Source organism: Colias philodice, chromosome 3 (assembly GCF_061535455.1).
Source record: "Colias philodice isolate Cphi_HAF_F1 chromosome 3, ilColPhil1 Martin Lab GWU primary, whole genome shotgun sequence".
Classification (NCBI taxonomy): domain Eukaryota; kingdom Metazoa; phylum Arthropoda; class Insecta; order Lepidoptera; family Pieridae; genus Colias; species Colias philodice.
This window is the reverse complement of record NC_143088.1, coordinates 7,248,191-7,268,872: the sequence shown is the minus strand read 5'-3', so window position 1 is coordinate 7,268,872 and position 20,682 is coordinate 7,248,191. Positions and strand designations below refer to the sequence as shown.

Below are 20,682 nucleotides of genomic sequence, written 5' to 3'. Positions count from 1 at the left end.
TCGAGTGATGGATTGAGTCCACACACAATAAATTGCTACTGACTACACTCCAACTGCAATACATAGTTGGTTTCTTATTCAGCGTGGACGCAACGATATCACGCTAATGTATTTATCACCTTGCTTCAGTGCACCGTATAAACGAATTTTGTATGCTAATTTTGTTTTTCACTTGGGTGCTTCCGAGTGCAAGAAGAGACTAGTCCCGCGCTGTTGATATGTTTACCTTGAATGCATAGGCGTAATAATAAATCCAATGTTAGTCTATGCGCCCTATGAGTTGTCCAAATCTAAAGTGATTAGAACATGGTTGGACACTCAATAGATATTTTGGTTTATTATTATTTAAATTACGAAAATTATAATTAAAATATTATGCAATGCTTCATTTATTATTATTGCAACATGTATGTACATGCATTTTAACGTTCGGTACTTAATATAATATGGTGCCATTTCACTTGAAAAAAAAGTCCGAAAATTGCACCAACCTGTGTATTGAAGTACTATATCAACAGCTTTGAACCTATTTATTGTTTTGCGTCTCCCGCTTAGCCGTAGTTTTGTTTAGCGATGCGCAATTGCGAGACATTTCTTAACAATTAACCGCCTTTAAAAAAAAAAAGAAATGCAATCGCTAATTTCGTCGATCATCTTAGAAATTTCTTTAAAATAGTGATAACTATTATGCACATTTACGTTAAACAATTTCCCTTGTAAAAGTTAACAATGAAAAGATTACAATTGCGCATCGCTTTTGTTCTGTGATGTTAACGATACGTGTAAAGTTCGTCTTCAAGGGCATTTATTGTTAAGTATTAATTATGACGAGTTCTGTTTGCGCCCACCCTCCTTAAAGTTATTTATTTAACTTAATGTTCGCTTATTATACCATAGTATTTATTTACCCTAATTAGATGTTTTCATTACTCGTATATTCAATAAGAGAATAATTTCTATCTATGCATAGTGTATTTAATTTTTATTATAAGGACGTACAATTATAAGCTGCATTTTTTTAGTATCAATGACCGCCACACCGTGGCATTACATATGAGTATTTGGAAATTAGTTTCTGAATATAAGAAGGTTTTTAATACGAGTTTTAACGCAAGTGATATTTTCGCAAGTATTTATTTATATCTAATCTAGCAATTAACAGTATGATTAACATGCCTTTTATGTAATGGATGGGGTACTCTGGCCTTCATTTCTAGTAGAGAATAAGCCTTCTTGTATTCTATGACTAGACATTAACAAGTTTATTTGTATTAATTTACTGTAAGATTTGGAATCAAATGTTCGAATATAAGCAATCATAATTCATATTTTAACTGAAGTTCCGCAAGTATCAGCATGTCTAAATAAAGCCTTAAAGTTGGTGAAATGCACTGCAAAAGCCTAGGAAACGCTGTTCTCTTTTAATTTATCAAATTCTAGACTGAAAGAGTCAAAAACACAAAACGATCTGACAAATAATAATAAACAAATGGGGCTGATGAACAATTAATGCACAACCTCACTATTCACGTTGGCTTTTTATTGCATATTGCTTAATTTGAGTTGTGATATCAGCACTTCGCACTGCCAAGAAACTAAATCATAAGGATTCTGAATACCAGATATTCTTGTGTGAAACTCGACTTCATTCTGCCGAACGCTTAGCGGCGATAGGGCGAAATAACATTAAAGTGTATTACGTAATAATATATCAAATACCTTTTTCGATATGTAATATTAACTATATGATTCGATTACAAAACGAACTGCACGTAGCTTTCTGTTATAAATTAACAAGAGAATAAATTTCGGGATTATGAAGTCTCTTCTTTTAAAAAATTCTGTTTAGTTTTGCTAAACTCTTTATTTTCAGCTAAACTTATAAATATAAGTGTTTATCATGAAATTTAGACCATTTATACTAATAAAATCGTAGAATTCATGACACGTTTTTTTACACGATACATAAAATATTAATAATTTCATATTTTTTTGTGTGACTTGTAATTAAAACTTTTCTTATTATTATCACGCGAGTTTATTTTTCACAGTACAAATAATAGTTAAGGTTTAGGATAATATATTGAAAGCAAATAATATCGCTTCATATTAACGGACCGTTTGTGGGTGCTAACAAAGAAAACGTTTGTGATCGTTTGTTTAAAATTATAATTGATATTGTTTGCGATTATTAAATTCTTTTGTATTATTCTTGGTAATATGTGATTTTTTTTATACCTTGTTTAATTTTAATAAAAATGATAAAAACAGCATTTTAAAATTTTGCAAGTTAACACTGTTAATTTTATAATACTGAAACTATACTTATAAATTACGCTAATATAATTTAAAGCCTTATTATTGGTTTCACCATAACATGAGTTGGTGACTACATTTTACCCTGGATCAAAAAATAGAATCAATATCGAGTATATTATTATAGTCATATACAACAAAATTTTAAATCCTGGTAAACTGCTGCTAATGTGGTCAATAAGAATTGGCTTATACCGTTTCAGATATTGGTCTCAATAAAAATGAACGTTTAGGCCAAAATTGTACAATTAGTGGCCTAAGACGAACTCTACAATGCGATATTGAAGAATGTATCGCTAGCTTAACTAATAACAAGTGTTTAGATTATGTAGATATAGATGTATGGAAACACTAGTCTAACAGGAATATGTTGCCACTGTCAATGTTCTGCTTTGTAATATATGTTATTTATTTTTATATTGCTTAAAGGTTGTATATTTATTTTTTCTATACAATGTAAATTATCCAGGCTATCAGGCAAACATCGTATCCAAAAACTGTAAATTCTTCACAAAATATTTTATCTTCATACAAAGAAAGAAGTTGACTCTTAATATTATTATAAGCATCTTTAGTAATATGTATAATAGTAAACTACATTATAAATACACAGTAATACCACCGCATCATTTAAAGAGATATTGTTTCTTCATAGGCTTTTTTAGAATTTATCGCAAAGACTTTGTGCCTTATTTGAATTTAATTTGCTCAATTTGCATGCACCTGATAGTCTGTACATTTTGTTAAAATATGTTATTTTTAATTTTTATTTGAACCAAATGGATTGATTAAGTCCAATGTATCGCTTGGCTAGGATAACTTAGTATTTTATATTAATAAAATTTGCATGACACTGAATGCTTCACTGATTTTATGACGTTTATATTATGTAAAATATGTTAAACTTGGTGCATCGACCGTTATTTGATTGTTAATAACTTTATTACCAAAGATGGATATTTAGTAGAAGGGTAATTGGCGGTTCTAATTTCCCATAGCTTAGTAATTATTCCGAAATGTTTTGTATCTTTTGTAATATTCGCGGAGAAAGTTGTGGAAACGAAAGTGAAATTGTGATCGATTAGGCTAAGAGTGATGGAAAAGTGTCGATATCTCAAACGTAAGATTGAAACTGCCAAAAGAGTTCTAGTTTCCCCAGAACATTGCAAATTTTTATTTCTTGTAAATACTTAAATACCATCTTCATGACATTTTTAATATCGAAGGATAGCTGCTATATCAAGAAGAATGATCACGAGTGTTAAATTATGAATCATTTGACCTATAAATATTAATTTCAAGCAAACCGTAAATGTTTCAGCTAGTATGTATAACAAATTTCATACTTACGGATTCTCATTAAATTATATGACATTCTTAAAAATGTTATCACAAGCATATAATATGCTTGAAATTGTAATATTTGTATTTATTAGATTTGTTATAAGATCGGTTGAGTTTTATATAACGTTTCTATGGCAAATATGTAAGGAAAGGCATTTGACATCAAGGGATGCAGTTAAAAGCATTCATACAAATATAATAAAATCGAAAATAAATTTTGAAATTTACGTGTGTTTTACTTAATTGCCAATCTCAATATCAATAAATACTAAGTATTGTATTTTCAAATGTAATAAACCTTATGATCACATTATAATAAAAATATTTTGCAAATATTACGTCTGCTCTGACCCACGACCCTATTGTGCGTTTGATAACTCATTAACTGCCTTATCAAATAAATACACATACATAAACTAATTGTTTTGAAGGAGATTGGTCAGTGTGATCTGTCTATTCAAGTATAATGGAGAAATTTATAAGTATCAAAGATTTGGAAGATGCAGCAACTGCATTGCTTCCAAAAGCTACAAGAGATTATTATAAAAGTGGTGCTACTGACGAATTTACTCTAGCAGAAAACAAACGTGCCTTTCAAAGGTAAACATATTTCCGTGTAGGACATTGACTTTATTTTAGAGAGAAAATACATTAAAATGAATTTATTGAATACATTTCCAGACTTCGAATTCGGCCAAAATGTCTCGTTGGAATCACACATTTCGATCTACAAACCACTATCTTGGGAGAGAGAGTGACCATGCCAGTTGGAATTTCTCCTACTGCAATGCAGAGAATGGCGCATCCTGAAGGAGAAACTGCTAATGTCAAAGGTTTCATATTTATCTTGTAGCATAATTGTGTTAAAAATTCTAATTATCAATTTTATACACTATTTTAAAATTGCTGACATTTTAGCTGCACAAGCCGAAGGTGTAATTTATACATTGAGCACTATTTCAACCAGTTCCATAGAAGAAGTCGCTGAGGCAGCGCCAAGTGCTATTAAATGGTTCCAGCTTTATATTTATAACGACAGGTAGATATTTTTTTGTATTTTCAATTGACCAAATTCACTCTAGGAAATAGAGTATTCTACACTGCATAGAGACTTAACGGGGACAAAATAATTTGCAATTAGTTATTAGGTTTGTATTGCTGGCGGAGTTCCACAGTGCGTTTTACGCGAAACTGACTCCCGCGAACTGTGAAGCTCTGGAACGACCTACCAACGGCGGTATTCCCGAGTTCTTACAACATGGAGACTTTCAAAAAGAGTGCCTTTAAGCACCTGAAAAACCGGCAGTAATGTAAATAAATTCCCGTGATATCCCTCTCTTTCCTTTTTGAGGACAGCAACACATCCTCTTCCCAGTGGAGTGGATGCTTATGGGCGGCGCGTTTCGCTTAACACCAGGCGACGCGTCTGCTCGTTTGCTATCCCATTGCATAAAAAAAAAAAAGGTTTATCTAAGGGCCGATTTTTCAATGCTTGGATAAAACTTATTCGTCGAATAATGTATAAAACTACCATATTAAAAACGTATTCTAATTGCCCGTATTTGACAGTTTACGTGACATTTTAATATTATTGTGTAATACGTTATTGGACGGATAAGTTTTATCCAAGCATTGAAAAATCGGCCCTAAGAGACTTAGAATTTTCATAAATTTTGTTGTTTTTAATTATGAAACTGAGACAGCTTATAGTGTGGTTTCAGTTTCAGAACATAGCATTTTTGCCAGTTATTAGTTAGTTACATGAACAATTTTAAAATAATAAAATTTCTAACGGTATTTCTGTATTCTTCCAATACTTACATTTTTTTAATATGACTTGCATTTTTAACTTTTCCAGAGAAATCACGAAAAAACTTGTTTTAAGAGCTGAGAAAGCAGGATTTAAAGCAATTGCTCTCACCGTAGACACACCTATTTTCGGTTTAAGGAGAGCAGATGTAAGGAACAAATTTACCCTTCCGCGTCATTTGAAGTAAGATTTATGTTTATATAAATATAATAAGGTTATTAAAATACCAGGAGGGAAGGATATTATAAAAATCCGACATTGCATATTTTTTACAGATTAGCGAACTTTGATGGACACTTATCGACAAAAATTCACAGTACTGCTGATGGCAGTGGTTTAAATAACTATGTCAACAATTTATTCGACAAAACACTTACATGGGACGAAGTTAAATGGTTGAAAAGGTAAAAAATGAAACCTTTACTTTTTATTATATTTACAACTAGCTTACCGCCCGCGGCTTCGCCCACTTTGTCTAAAACCTAATAAATTATATACTAAAACCTTCCTCTTGAATCACTCTATTTATTAAAAAAAACCGCATCAAAATCCGTTGCGTAGTTTTAAAGATTTAAGCATACAAAGGGACATAGGGACAGAGAAAGCGACTTTGTTTTATACTATGTAGTGATAACTGATTAAATTTATTTATCATGAGAATTGTAATTATTCCAGCATTACAAAGCTCCCTATAGTAGCTAAAGGCATATTGCGCGGTGACGATGCAATAAAAGCTGTTGAAGCCGGCTGCTCGGGTATTTTAGTATCAAACCATGGCGCCAGACAACTTGACGGAGTACCACCAACGGTATTTATTTGTTTTGATTAACGAAGAACATCACAATTATTTCATCATTTTAAATAATTTGAAACTTCACTTAAAGCTATATAATATTATATTAAAAGTTCAAAAAGTTTTTTTTATTTTTTAGATCGAAGCCTTGCCTGAAATAGTTGAAGCCGTTAGAAACTACAACGTAGAAGTATATCTAGATGGTGGCGTCTCAAGTGGGACGGACGTTTATAAAGCGTTAGCCCTTGGCGCAAAAATGGTACAATTCTACTTTATAATTATAACTTATTAAAGTTTTACAATGTAGATAATAATTAACAATTTATTTGTATTTAGGTGTTTGTCGGTCGTCCAGCTTTATGGGGACTTACTGTTGGAGGACAAGAGGGCGTTCAAAAGATGCTGAGTATTCTGCGCAAAGAATTAGAATTCACACTGCAAATAGCAGGTATGGCATGCATTTTAGAATTCTGAACGCCTTTGGAGTCAAAATTATATAAAATTGAATTCTTGTATATTTTTTCTTATACCAATTAAATAGTAGGTAGAGTTTGATAAATTTGATACTAAAAAGTTAAGTAATAAAGAAGTGATAAAAAGATATAACTCATAAAGATTAGTACATGATGATAGTAGTTAAAATTATAGGTTATCGACATGACATAACCCTGTTTGATTCAAGGTGAAAAACGAATTGTTATCTCGGGACCGTGCTTCCTAATAATAGTCGCATAATTATTTATAAACTTATAATATGGGCTAGCTGCTGTCCATCGCGGTTTTACCGCATTTTCGCTCCTATTGGTCTTAGCACAGCCTTAAATAAGCTACCACTGAAAAACATTTTAGAATCGGACCCGTAGTTCCTGACATAAGCGCATTCAACCAAACAAACCAATAAACAAATTCTTTAGTTTTAAAATATTACTATAGATTTCTTAGTTATATTGGAAGGGAAAATAATATGTTAAATTGTTTCAGGCACGCCAACAGTTCCTGAAATCACAAGGGACATGGTTCGTCATGAATCCACTTACAGCAGACTGTGAAAGTGAACATTATTTCGGTACTTAATAAGACACGGACAAATTTGTCTGGGAAAAATAAAAATACTTTCCATTATTTATATTTAATTTATTTATATTAGGAGCATCATCGTTTGTTAATAAGCTTACGATATAGACTGTATAATAGAGAAGGCGTCATATATTTCTCATTTGGCCAAAATGTTCTTGAAATTTTCTGAAAAGAAATACAATATGAAAGTTAAAATTTATTAATAAAGTTATTATTTCATAATTCTCTGTTTTTTATTTTTTGTTATCACTATCTAACCTTAAAGTCACATCCAAATAGGTTTATTCCTAGTTTCAGCTTTTTAACAGTGTCTTTTAGGCGTGGGTCAAATAACATTTTTTCTTTTAATTCAAGTGTATTATTACATGTACTGCATTGTGTCAAATTGGTTAGACCTTTTCCAGACTCAACTGTTTCGAAACCACTACGTTCTGCAGCATAAAACTTGTCCCTTCTTTGCATATAATTTGTAAAACTGTAACTACACGTGTCATTATGAAAATTATTAATTTCATCTTCGTTGCTTTTCTTATGAGAATTTAAATTGAATACACTTTTGAAGCTTTTTATTATCGTTGTACAAGACTGATTAACGACGTCTAAAAACTTGGAACTTAAGGAGCGATTTCTCATTTTATTCATATTGCGTAGATTGCCGCGAGTATACTTTTTAGTACGTTTACGAAAAGTAGAGTGGCTTTGTTGCAGTGATGTCGATTCCGTTACGTTTTCTTGCGAAGAATAATAATATTTCCTTTTCGGTGTTGAAGCATGAACAGGGTTAAATTCTATTTCGTTTTCATTTGTGAGAATACTGCTATTCGTAACTAAATAATTTGGAACTGTTGTCGTATTTGTTGCTCGACTTACGTAGTTACTATTTCTATCACTGTTTATAATTTTACTTGTACCACAACTATTTATTTGTGTATTAACAGATTGTTGAACGTTCTGTTGTAAAGAAGTTTTATTTGAATTTAAAAGAAATGAAAATGATAGATCTTCCTGGTTTTTTGCAAACGTTTTTGGAGGCAACTTTTTTAAATGATTCTTCCTATTATATATTTTTTTTCTAAATGACGGTTCGCTTCTGGACTGCTTATTCTTGTTTTTAGTACTCAGTAGTGGTTTTTCTTTATCTTCCTGAATTTCGTTATTTATATTGAAATGAAAATTCCTTACTTCTTGAAAAATATTTTTGAACAAATTTTGCGTTTCATCTCCTTCATTTCCATTCTCAGTATGAACATTTTCTAATTCGGTTTTTTGTATTTCGCAAAGAACAATTCCTCGGTTTCCTAAAACTACACATCAGAATGAAATCTTTAAAATTGAAAATTTAGCACACTTTGATTGAATAATGATTAATTAGTAATGACCAGTAATGACTTACCTCTTTCACAGGAGTAAAAAATAATGGTTTTCCATTGTATAACCTACAAAAAATATAAACCAATATAAATGTTTTCTTGTTTTAGATAAAGCTTTATCAAAACTTTTGATTTATACCTGTGGACTACATCCATGTGAGAGAGTCAAATTGCGTAATTCTTGAAAAACTTGTTTAGCTTGCAATATTATATATTCAATACAATCATCTTCCAGATTTTCTACTACCGTGTTTAATAATTCCAAGCAAGACAAATCTTGTATCATGTCTCTGATTTAAAAAAAAGTGATATTAGTTGATTCGGAAAGCCTTGTGGCTGGTTTGGTCAATGCATTCATACGAATTATTTACTCTGCACAGTGTGATTAATTATGATGCAAGCCGAACACTAAGTGCTGTTATTATGGAATGAAAATTATTTGGATTTTAATCAATCAATCAAAAAAAATATAGTTTAATTAAAAATAATATATTACTTAAGGGCTTGGTCTAGTAGTGCAAACAAATGCATCCTGTCATCCTATATGTAAATAATACAAATGTACTAAGGGAAAGTTGCTCCACTTAATTTTTAAACATTAAATCATTCGTATAATTTAATATTCGTAATAAGTACCAAAAATGACAATTTGAAACAATTTTCGTGAAAATTACACCGGGTGATTTTTTTTTATCAGTACACAAAATTTGCGAATACTTTCTATTGATATCTTCAACTTCATGATTATATAACTGATCAACTTTTACAAAGAAATTTGGACGAAATATAAAAAAATAAGCTTTCCATACAAAATGCATAACTCTATACATTTTTTTCGACCTAAGTTTCTTAGTGAAAGTTGTTCAGTTTAACTAATAAAACGGATAAACAAATTTTGTATTTAATAAAAAAAATGTAATGTTTGTGTTAAAAAATTATAAAATAGAAAAATACGCAAATGAAAACAAAAGATATTTATTTCTGACTAGCTTCCGCCCGCGACTCCGTCCGCGCGGATGTCAGTCTTCGCGTCTTCTACAGATTTATTATATTATGTATTATGTATAATACATATATAGATTTATATTGATAAACCTAATAAATCTTTTGCTAGCATTCTGATGCTTTATCGGTTGCACTGGATTTATCTCTTTTTTTTCAATCGCTTGAATGATATAGGATGGGTCCTTGATGGGCATCGAATGCTGAAGTCTCGAATCAATCAATTCTGACAGTAGGCAATTTATGTAAAATCCAATAATGGTCCATCATTTTATTTTGCATACTTTTACGTTACATACTTTTTTATATATTCTATTTTATATATTCTATTTTTAACGAATGATTCACTCCAGTCCAAACAGCAAATAAGCAGACTTCTGCTTCTGCAACGTTTAGTTGTCCCTGAATTTGGAAAAAATAGTCATGATTCTTATCTATGACAAAAGTGTTATTTTTTGCATTGTATTTCAAATATTAAATTTTTTTTAACCGCATCTTCCGCATTCATGTCTTTTGCCGGAATTAGACATTTAACTTCTACTAGTCCCATTTTCCCTTTTTGATATGGGAGTGTATATAAAGTAAATTTTTTAGATATTTCTCGTTATACTTTTAAAAAGTTATTATTGTCATTTTGCTCATTAGGTAAAGTAATTTCGATATCAGTTTTAAGTTTTTTGATACCTGCAATAATAACGTCATAATCGCCTGCACATACTTATCGATTACATTTACACCCTGTATACAATCCACCATCCACATTCATAATGTTTTCCTGTCCTCCTCTCCTTTACGCTGTTCACCGATACATTTTAAATGAGTAAATCTGCTACCACTGAAGGATGTTTCATTGTGATCAGCAAATTTTCACCACTGTTGTCGATTATTTGTTTTTCATTTTTAATCAGCAATTGGGAATCATCAGTTTTGTTTTTTGCAGATTGGTGATGTACCCTAACAATACGTCGAAAAGGGAAAGCATCAATGAATTATCGTTTTCGTCCTCTTTTTTTATTCTTCGCGTCTCTGTTACTTCTGTTTGTTTAGTTCTCAACCCCACTGAATTTTGATGATGTGAAGATAATCCATTCGTTTTAATATTGGTACTTAGAGTTTTTTGGTAGTTTTGTAGTTAGACTAAACTAGAAATGGTGGACTAAATTTGTCAGCGCGTCTGTAAGATTTTGGATTAAACAAATCATTTTCCCCGTATGGGGATTTCCCCGGATGAACTTGGGAAGTTCAAGTTCTCAATACAAGTTTATATTATATTTCGTATTTCTCAAACGAAAAATAAACATTTTTGGAACTTCAAAAAAATTATATTATAAGAAAATTTATGAGCTTACTTTAGTTTTAAAGAAATATATATACATCCCTTTACTGACACCCCGTAAAATAAAGAAATTGTTGCCAATCACCTTTGCAATCTATTTGGTTTCATTAACTTTATGTTCGAAGATAATTTTTTTTCTAGTAGTTACACGCGTATTTTTTTCGTTTATTTTCCATATCGAAATCAAATGTTTAAAAATACGAATATTTGCACAAAACTAAGATAAAAATAATCAATTAACAAAAATATTAAATTTAATGAAGTAGAGCAACTTTCACTTCGGTATGAAGGAAAATCGAGCGTAGAGCACACGTCAGAACGCTCCGGCCCAAGGAGCGCGACTAAAGAAATTCGCTAGGATTTTTCCTTATTATTTTAAATATTTTTTTAATATTTAAAGAATTATCAAAATTCAAAAAAAAAAATTTTTAAAGGATTAATACTCATTGGTCTTCAACCAACTCGAATAAATTAATGGAAAAAATAACTTTTAGCAGTATTTATCAATCGATTTTGTAAGGCAAAAAATGGGAAATTTAATGAATTTATAACGCTCTAATTAAGAAAATCATAAGTTTTTCGGCAATTGTATTCAGCAGTTTTTAATAACGACTATATAAGGATAATAATGCGCTGATCAGATTATGTAAATTGTAATCGGTTGCAACGTAGTGAGTGCACAAACTTAGCTCGAAATGATTTTGGGGGAAAGAGACTTATCTTGAAGGCCTGATTAAGGTAACATAAAGTAACTTTATAAATGTGAAAAAATTCACGCGCATTGCGTATATAACACTAATTGATAAACAAGAAAAAAAAATTCAGTTTATCATTTCATTAGCCGGGAAAAAATTGTCAAATAACTTGTTGAAAACGCAATTTTGCTAGACTGCAGCCTTAATATGTCCTTTAAAAGTTTACTCGTTCTTTCTCGAACGTGTCAGAATCGGTAGATAAAGTATTAAGGTAATGGTCCATTGAAAAGTTACATTTGGGGTTGCATTTTTTAGAGGACGCAATTTTATTTTTTTGATGTGTAGGGGTGGTCAGTGTGAAGCTATCACCAAGTTTGTGGGGTCGCCACCCTTGTCCCACGGCCGCCATCTTGAAAATAGCGGTTGATATGGTTTTTACGATATATCTCTTAAACTATTTATTTGATAAAAAAAATTGTTTACATTATTTGTTGCAAATTAAATACTCTACAACTTTGATCCTGCAACTTTTTGTCGTAGAACTATAAATAAAAAAGTTATAAGCGAAAATGTTCAGAAATTAGAGATATTTATATTTCTCAATAAAACTTTTTTTTATAATTTTACGTAGAAATGATATTTGACCATTTTTGTAGATTGTTTTTCGAGGAACAACTTTTATATACAACATTTTTTCATTAATTAAATAGCTAAGGTTTTACAGCGCTCCGAAGTGAGTACTAATTTTCAGTACTCTGAACTATACAGTATACTTATATTATGTGTGTACTAATAATAATTTGTCATCAGTAATGGTTTTTTTTTTTTTGTTATTATAATATTTTTAATAATTAATTTTGCAATATCACTAATAATTAATTATTGAATCTTTTCCCCACCACCCAAGAGGCTGGAAGCGCGACTTTTTTTTACGTCGAAAAGCAGGTCTGAAATGTTCTGCAGTGTGCTTCTATTGTTCTGGAGTATGAGAAAAGAGTCAATAGCCAATATATGTATAGTTAAGAGTACTGAAAAATAGTACTCACTTCAGAGCGCTGTAAAACATTAGTTATTGACGTTATGAAAAAATGTTGTACATAAAAGTTGTTCCTCGAAAAGCAATCTACAAAAATGGTCTGATATCATTTCTTCGTAAAATGATAAAAAAAAGTTTTATTGAAAAATATAAATGGCTCTAATTGCTGAACATTTTCGCTTATAACTTTTTTATTTATAGTTCTACGACTAAAAGTTACTATACCAAAGTTGTAGAGAATTTAATTTGCAACAAATAATGTTAACGATATTTTTTTATCAGTTAAATAGTTTAAGAGATATATCGTAAAAACCATTTCAACCGCTATTTTCAAGATGGCGGCCGTGGGACAAGGGTGGCGACCCCACAAACTTGGTTTTAGCTTCACACTGACCCCCCCTACATATCAAAAAAACAAAACTGCGTCCTCTAAAAAATGCAAGGTTAGGCCTAAAAAATGTAACATTTCAATGGATCATAATAAGATTTATTGATTGAAGACGAGAGATACTAATAATCAAATATCTACATGCACAAATATCAAACCTGGTAAATATCGACATTCCGTCGTTAATGTGGAACAATTTATTATTCTGCTGGTGGTTCGTTAGTAAACTTTGTAGAATATTAACGGCGTTTGTATCGCCGCGCTGAATTTTTTGAACGCACTAGAAGAAAATATTTCATTATGTTCTAAAGTATTAACGAAATATAAAAATGCACAACTAAAATGTGGAAAAGTAAAATTAAAATTAATGCGCGGCTATATACTCCTTATGAGAGCATATGTGGAATGCAAAGTAATGAACCAATTTTGATAAACCAAGGGCTAGGTTCATGCTAAAGGAATAGCGATCGATGAATTCAACACAGTAAAGATAAAGCTACCTATTAGCAAAACAATTTTTAATCGTTCGATTTGTAGAGTTCTTCTTTGAGTTTAATCTTAAAACAATCAATGAAATCCTTCCTCTTTAAAATATGTATTATAAATCGATAGATAAACGTCATGTCTGTACCTATATTATATAAACCTTATAAACATTATATTGTAAAATATTACATAATATCAAATAATTATATACCTAAACATTTAATAAACATACCAATGGAATGAGATGCGCACAATGACTCTGGTTGATATTAGAGCCGCGACACACTTCCGCGAGGCTGCGGCACAGCGCCCGCCACGTATCCTGGTGCTTTGTGTATTTTATTTATTTAATTTTGTTTTTTACATTTCATTGCACACATATAAAAATACAAATATAGAAAGAACATAAAATAGAGAAAGACATATGTACAAACGGCGGCCTTATCGCTAGGTAGCGATCTCTTCCAGGCTACCGTATGTATATGCATAAGAAGAGATTTTGATTTGTATTTGATTTTACGTAAGTATGTAAGTAAGTTTTACGTAAGTATAACATTTAAAAATTAAACAGTTTAACGGTCTAACGGATTTTAAACTAGATTTATTCATTGTATTATTAAATACAACGTTTCGAATACTTCACAGCGAGTGTATACTGTATAGTCAAGGAAGACATGAGACAGTCTTCGAGAATACCCAGTCCTGGTCCATACCATAAAAATACTAGATGTGAAATTTATGAAACATTATTAAAGGAAGTTCCTATGTTCCAAGTATACTCCGCATAAAAAAAATTGCATTAGGGAATAGAGTTAAAATTTGCGCTAATTTTTCAACTTCATTCATAAACGTCTAGAAGATTCATGAGTAAGTATAGATAATATTAATGAGAGATAAATAATTATAATATCCATTATAGACCGGGAGATACTGACACAAAATTTCGAGTCATTTGTAACAGGATGGCGGTTCTACAGGGGTCTTAGTACGCAATGACAAAAAGAAAAACGATGGTGTGAACACTGGTACCGGCGGCTTAGTCGCGTGGACGTTAGTCGAACTCGTCGTAAAAATAGCGAAAGTCAAACGATTTGTAACACAAAAATTTTAGAATTTACCGATAGCCCATAAAAAAGAAGTAGGCGGTAGTGTCATCCCATACTTTTCCGGTGTGACTTACAGCCCGCCATACCGACGCAAATGTGTTGATTTAAAAAAAAAACAATTCAACCATTTGTACCAGGCTAACTTTTGCACAGGTAACCATCGTCGTGTAGCCATTTACGAAAATCACCATACCATACTTTTCGGACGATTCCAAATGGTCGCCATACAACCGAAAATCTGCAAAAAATTTTTTTTCGCCAAACTTTTTGTACCAGTATTGCATTTGGATTTTTGGAGAGTATTTGATAAAATGTGACCATTATTATACTACTTACATACTTCTAGTAGGGGGAAAAAGTGCTGCCATACTTCATAAATAAATTTATTATTAATTTATAGAAGTGAAGATTTCTACCACCTAGATCTTTGAAATTTTGTATTTATATTTGTTGAACCTCAAAATAAATAAAAAAGGAAAGATTAATGCCATACTGTTACAAATCGTTCAAAATACGAATAAAATCATACAATAAAAAAAAATCTTATACACATTCGCCACCTCCCACAGGTATGGCATTATCACACTTCTATTTATAATCATTCAGGAGTTGTTGAAAAAAAAATTTAGGGTGTTACAAATGGTTCGGCGAAAAAAAAATTTGCAGATTTTCGGCGGTATGGCGACCATTTGGAATCGTCCGAAAAGTATGGCATGGCGATTTTCATAAATGGCTGCACGACGATGGTTACCTGTGCAAAAGTTAGCCTGGTACAAATGGTTGAATTGATTTTTTTTAATCAACACATTCGCGTCGGTATGGCGGGCTGTAAGTCACACCGGAAAAGTATGGCATGACACTACCGCCTACTTCTTTTTTATGGGCTATCGGTAAATTCTAAAATTTTTGTGTTACAAATCGTTTGACTTCGCTATTTTTCCGACGAGTTCAACTAACGCCCACGCGACTAAGCCACCGGTACCAGCGTTCACACCATCGTTTTTCTTTTTGTCATTGCGTACTAAGACCCCTGTAGAACCGCCATCCTGTTACAAATGACTCGAAATTTTGTGTCAGTATCTCCCGGTCTATTACCATCATACACGTCACAAAGAGATCGCACATTGCTGATAGACATCCGCTGACCCGTATCATATTTTGGGCATGAATATGTAAAGCTTTTCTTCTGGTTGGCCCCTCGTCTACATCAATATACAAAAGAGCAGACACAAAATTAAGTGTAACATGTTGTAGTGAACGACCACTTGTTAAACACTGCAGTATTTTATTATATAGTGGTACATATTTAATTATTACTGATCTATGTTCACCCTGAAACATTAATTTAATTTAAAATCAATTTCAATGTGATAATTAATAGGTACATATTTTTAATATTCGCATGCCTTACGTTCGACAACAAATAAGCACCCAATGTAGAAAATATATTGATTTGTAAATTCAATTCATACGTATTTTTCAATAGATTTAATAGATCTTGTATTTCATTTTCTGCCTCTTCATATCTCTTATTAATGTCCTGAAATGAGAGATGTATTAGCAAGTACCTAATAGTCTAAAATCATATGTCCAATATACTTTAATTATTAATAAAATGCCTATACTAAGGTTTTTTTTTCTATGTATGTTTAATTTATAATATGTAATTGAAAATGTATAAGTAATTGAAATGTTACAAAAAATTATTTAATTTAAACCATAAGATTCAGACTTTACCATTATCGGTTGAAATAGTCGCTCCTCCAATCTTGAAAAATATAAAATAGTACAATGCTTTTAAGTTTTAAGTAATTAATGGAAATTAAATCAAGATAGATACATTAAAATTATAATAGTACATTGTACTTGTACATTGTAATTGTACTTTTATATTATTTTTATGTGATTGTGGTATCTAACGTGAGTCGGAAGTAAACTTCGCATAATTTGGATTTTCGCGCTCGCAAATCGCAAATATCCTGTATGACAGTAGCACTTAACGTTTAGAAATTTAATTGGTACATATAAAAAATAAGGCAGACGTAAAGGTAAGGATCTAATATCTATACGTAAATTAATATTGTTATAAAATCATAAATCGGATGTCTTATAAATCTTACCGTTCAAATCTAAAAATAAATAGGAATGAATAGTCGTTATAAATCTTATATACACTGTAGAATATTTTATTTTGTAGCACGTCCACGGTCAATTGTCAAATGTCAATTACATGTCAATTCACAATTGTCAATTCAATTGAATTCATATGCAAATTGCAAGCGTCATGGGAATTGGCTCGGGAATTGGGAAATGCGGCTGTGATTGTGATGTTTGTCTTTGTATTTTTTTTGGAAATATAAGTAGTAATATTCTATGAAAGAGATATTAAATAATAAAGTGCAAGCATTGCTTGTGTTGAACAACGATAATTTATTTTTCAAGATCTTAATGCTGAGCAAAAATGGATGTTGGTGAATTACTCTCATTTAAGGTTGTTATTTTTGTTATTTTGTAGCGTTTCATTGTAAATAGTAGTTGTAATGAATATTTCAATAGGTAATTATATTCCTCCATAGCCCACACCCACTCCAAAACGTCCCAATGAAGATGAACTTGAAGATTCAGATGATGAAAGTGTGCGGTCAAGTAAAGTACGTCGTCTAGTAAAATCGGATATAGAAAGAACTGTAAAATCTCTTCCAAAAGAACCAACTATTACTGACAAAGAACGTGAAGATATTCTTAAATTCGTAGAAAATGAAGTAACAGAGGTAAAAATTTATTTTACATTATATGTTTACTTTACTTTAATCAATTTTAAATTTAATATGAATTAGTTTAATATTGTGCTATTATTATTCAGGGTGAAGTTCTAGATGAAACTGCTGTAAAAAAATTAGTTCTTAATTTCGAAAAGAAGGCTCTGAAAAACAGAGAAATGAGAATTAAGTTTCCTGACCAACCAGAAAAATTCATGGAGAGTGAATTAGATCTATATGAAGCTCTGCAGGAATTAAGTGCTGTAGCCACTGTGCCAGACCAGTATCCCTTGTTGGTGGACTTGAAATGTGTTAATTCAATTTTAGAATTACTGTCTCATGATAATACCGATGTATCTACAAAAGTTGTCAATTTATTGCAGGTATGAATTTAAACATAATTTAAATACAGTATTATATGTTTTTTTGCTTTCAATTGTTCCTAAATCTTTAATTTAACTTTTTAATCATAGGAGTTAACTGATGTTGATATATTGCATGAAAGTGAGGAAGGTGCAGAAGAGTTGATAAATGCATTAGCAGAAGCAGAGTGCCCTTCGTTACTTCTGCACAATCTTGCTCGACTTGATGAACAAGTACCAGATGAAAGGGATGCCGTTCATAACACATTAGGTATATTTGTTTTTATTATGTTTAATGTTGTCTTGCTTTTCTAGGGGCAAGAGTAAGGCTTTGCATTATGAAAACATATTCAATTGTAATTCACTATTCCCAGGCATTATTGAAAACATAACAGAATTTCGCCCTGAGCTATGTGTAGAAGTTGCCAAACAGGGTTTCATTCAGTGGATTTTGAAAAGACTTAAAGTAAGTAAAGCAAATTGTATTTGTATTTTTAAAATCGTAACATAATCTATGGACATATTTACAAAATCTTATCTTGATCTGCTATTTTCAGATGAAGGCACCATTCGATGCTAACAAGTTGTATGCAACAGAAATATTATCCATACTTCTGCAGAACACCCCAGAGAATAGGAAATTACTTGGAGAACTTGATGGCATTGATGTCTTATTGCAACAGTTGGCTGTAAATATTTATATGTACCAATCTTTTATAACCTCTGCAACCTGCATTGTGGATGATCATCAACTTTTGTTGTTATCAACATATGTTATGAGGAAAAATTTTCATCCGAAAAAGTTTTTGTTGTTGTTGCTGTACTTACTTGTTATTAAAAATATATTGAAATGTATTTTTTTATACAAAAAATGAACTTAATTTATGAAGACACATAAAAGTAAAATAATGAAGATACAAAGAATATAAAAAGTTTTTGAGGAACATAAAAATGTATGTAATATTTGTTTTCAGTTTTACAAAAGGCATGATCCAAGTGGTGCTGAAGAGCAAGAGGCAATGGAAAACATGTTTGATTCATTATGTTGTGCTCTCATGGAGCCTAGCAATAGAGACCGATTCTTGAGAGGGGAAGGTCTACAACTTATGAATCTTATGTTAAGGTTGGCTTCACTTGTAAAATAAAATAAAAATTTATTTTTCGAGAAACTAATACAAATAAAATCTATATTTTCATGTAAAATCTTGTTTAAGAAAATGAATTTAACAGTTACTAATATATAATATGTTTTTGTAGAGAGAAAAAGATGTCGAGAAATGGCTCATTAAAAGTATTGGATCATGCACTAGCAGGCCCTGACGGTCGAGACAATTGCAATAAATTTGTCGATATTTTGGGCTTACGAACTGTTTTCCCTCTGTTCATGAAAACACCAAAGAGAAAAAGATTGTTAACAGTTGATCAACATGAAGGTTTGTTTCAAGTAAACACATTTGTGCCTTGAAAACAATTTATAATACTTGAAAAATGTATCATTAATTTTATGTTTATTTTAGAGCATGTAGTATCAATAATATCATCGATGTTACGTAACTGTCAAGGCAGTCAGCGGCAAAGATTACTTGCGAAATTTACCGAAAATGACCTGGAAAAAGTGGACAGATTATTAGAATTACACTTTAAATACATGGACAAAGTAGATCGTATTGAAAAGGAAATGGAGGTATAGAAATAATATTCTATATAGATGAATTAATTACATTTGTTAGAAAAAATTTAATCCATATTTCTCAAAATTATTTTAGCAAGATACAGAAGATTTAGATGATGATGCACAGTATTTGAAGCGATTGTCTGGGGGCTTATTCACTTTGCAGCTCATTGACAGGATTATACTAGAGGTATGGTGAAAAGAAAATGCAATAATTATTTAACATAAATTTTCAAATGGAATAAATTCCGCAATAAGTATTGAAGCTATTCTTTTATACAGAATAAGATAAAATGTTCTATTTTTCAGGTATGCACAGCAGGCCCGCCATCAATAAAACAACGTGTGCAGCGCGTATTATCTTTAAGAGGCGGTTCATTGAAGATAATAAGACACGTTATGAGAGGTATATAAATCGAAGCCTTAATTAAATTGTATTTAAAAGCAGAATCACCTGAATGGATTTAAGAGTATTTAATTAAAAATAGTATTTCATAATTACTATTTGTTTCAGAATATGCTGGCAACTTAGGTGATGCTGGCAGTGAAGAATGGCGACAACAAGAACAACAACACATACTTCAACTTGTTGATAAATTCTAGAGTGTTCTCCAGTTTTAGATATAAAGAATTTATAAAAATAAATAAATTTGAGCTGTTATAGTCGTTTTATTACTAATCAGAGTTAACACATTTGTGTCATCTGTTAATAGTTGGTAACATTTAACAACAATATAATATAATACCTTACGTAACAATTTAAGTAGCGCCAAAATACATAATATAGAAATATAAGTACCAATACATGATCAGATAATTATATAATTAAAATTGTTTTCTTTTTCAATATGTTCGTTTGTAACATATTTAAACACAGTGATGTAATTTCATTTGTACCGCAATTTTAAGTACACTATCAGCAAATAAGAAAGAGTTAATGATTATTGATTACAATAACAGAAATAATTAAAAATGTATTGATTAGGTAAAAATAGAAATATTGCAACTTTATAGTTTAAAAATTAAGCATAAGTACTTTATTTTATTGCACATCTGTTTGATAAAGGCACATTATATCTGTAGAGCCATTTACTAATTCTATGATTTCCAACATAAAACATTTGATGCAA

At 30.9% G+C, this 20,682-nt stretch overlaps 3 protein-coding genes across 5 annotated transcripts; 2 read left to right on the top strand and 1 right to left on the bottom strand.

Moving 5' to 3' along the window:
• Window positions 1-7: 7 nt before the first annotated feature.
• Window positions 8-7,556, top strand: Hao (Hydroxyacid oxidase). Of its 3 annotated transcripts, none has more exons than XM_089714525.1 (10): window positions 8-3,287; window positions 4,092-4,260; window positions 4,342-4,493; window positions 4,579-4,699; window positions 5,519-5,653; window positions 5,746-5,874; window positions 6,146-6,278; window positions 6,403-6,522; window positions 6,600-6,711; window positions 7,245-7,556. In XM_089714525.1, the coding sequence occupies exons 2-10, from the start codon at window positions 4,127-4,129 to the stop codon at window positions 7,310-7,312; spliced, it is 1,104 nt and encodes a 367-aa protein (XP_089570651.1). In that variant the 5' UTR covers window positions 8-3,287; window positions 4,092-4,126; the 3' UTR covers window positions 7,313-7,556. The 3 variants fall into 3 exon arrangements, with proteins under 3 accessions (XP_089570651.1, XP_089570650.1, XP_089570649.1); XM_089714524.1 differs by having other exon boundaries at window positions 8-3,436; XM_089714523.1 differs by having other exon boundaries at window positions 8-3,640.
• On the bottom strand, window positions 7,386-16,633 carry LOC149489757 (uncharacterized). The gene is made up of 9 exons (XM_089715073.1): window positions 16,619-16,633; window positions 16,171-16,299; window positions 15,855-16,091; window positions 13,886-13,981; window positions 13,326-13,447; window positions 8,850-9,000; window positions 8,734-8,776; window positions 7,599-8,644; window positions 7,386-7,505 (listed from the first exon to the last, which is right to left on the bottom strand). Exons 1-9 carry the CDS (start codon window positions 16,631-16,633, stop codon window positions 7,416-7,418), a joined length of 1,929 nt encoding a protein of 642 aa, XP_089571199.1. The 3' UTR covers window positions 7,386-7,415.
• Window positions 16,634-17,049: 416 nt separating this feature from the next.
• On the top strand, window positions 17,050-20,211 carry LOC149489756 (beta-catenin-like protein 1). The gene is made up of 12 exons (XM_089714504.1): window positions 17,050-17,250; window positions 17,336-17,530; window positions 17,623-17,901; window positions 17,992-18,151; window positions 18,255-18,346; window positions 18,438-18,569; window positions 18,855-19,003; window positions 19,138-19,313; window positions 19,398-19,564; window positions 19,647-19,742; window positions 19,862-19,958; window positions 20,067-20,211. The coding sequence occupies exons 1-12, from the start codon at window positions 17,221-17,223 to the stop codon at window positions 20,153-20,155; spliced, it is 1,662 nt and encodes a 553-aa protein (XP_089570630.1). The 5' UTR covers window positions 17,050-17,220; the 3' UTR covers window positions 20,156-20,211.
• The last annotated feature ends 471 nt before the right edge of the window (window positions 20,212-20,682 follow it).

Bases quoted from the DNA above. Each gene is read 5' to 3' on its own strand.
- LOC149489757 (XM_089715073.1), bottom strand. The intron at 16,092-16,170 runs GTAAGGCATGCG...TTAATGTTTCAG, and splicing joins GTGCTTATTTGTTGTCGAAC to GGTGAACATAGATCAGTAAT. The intron at 8,645-8,733 runs GTAAGTCATTAC...TCTGATGTGTAG, and splicing joins TTTTTACTCCTGTGAAAGAG to TTTTAGGAAACCGAGGAATT.
- Hao (XM_089714525.1), top strand. From the start codon at position 4,127: ATGGAGAAATTTATAAGTATCAAAGATTTGGAAGATGCAGCAACTGCA. The intron at 4,700-5,518 runs GTAGATATTTTT...TAACTTTTCCAG, and splicing joins CTTTATATTTATAACGACAG to AGAAATCACGAAAAAACTTG. The intron at 6,712-7,244 runs GTATGGCATGCA...AAATTGTTTCAG, and splicing joins ATTCACACTGCAAATAGCAG to GCACGCCAACAGTTCCTGAA.
- LOC149489756 (XM_089714504.1), top strand. From the start codon at position 17,221: ATGGATGTTGGTGAATTACTCTCATTTAAG. The intron at 17,531-17,622 runs GTAAAAATTTAT...ATTATTATTCAG, and splicing joins TAGAAAATGAAGTAACAGAG to GGTGAAGTTCTAGATGAAAC. The intron at 17,902-17,991 runs GTATGAATTTAA...TTTTAATCATAG, and splicing joins AAGTTGTCAATTTATTGCAG to GAGTTAACTGATGTTGATAT.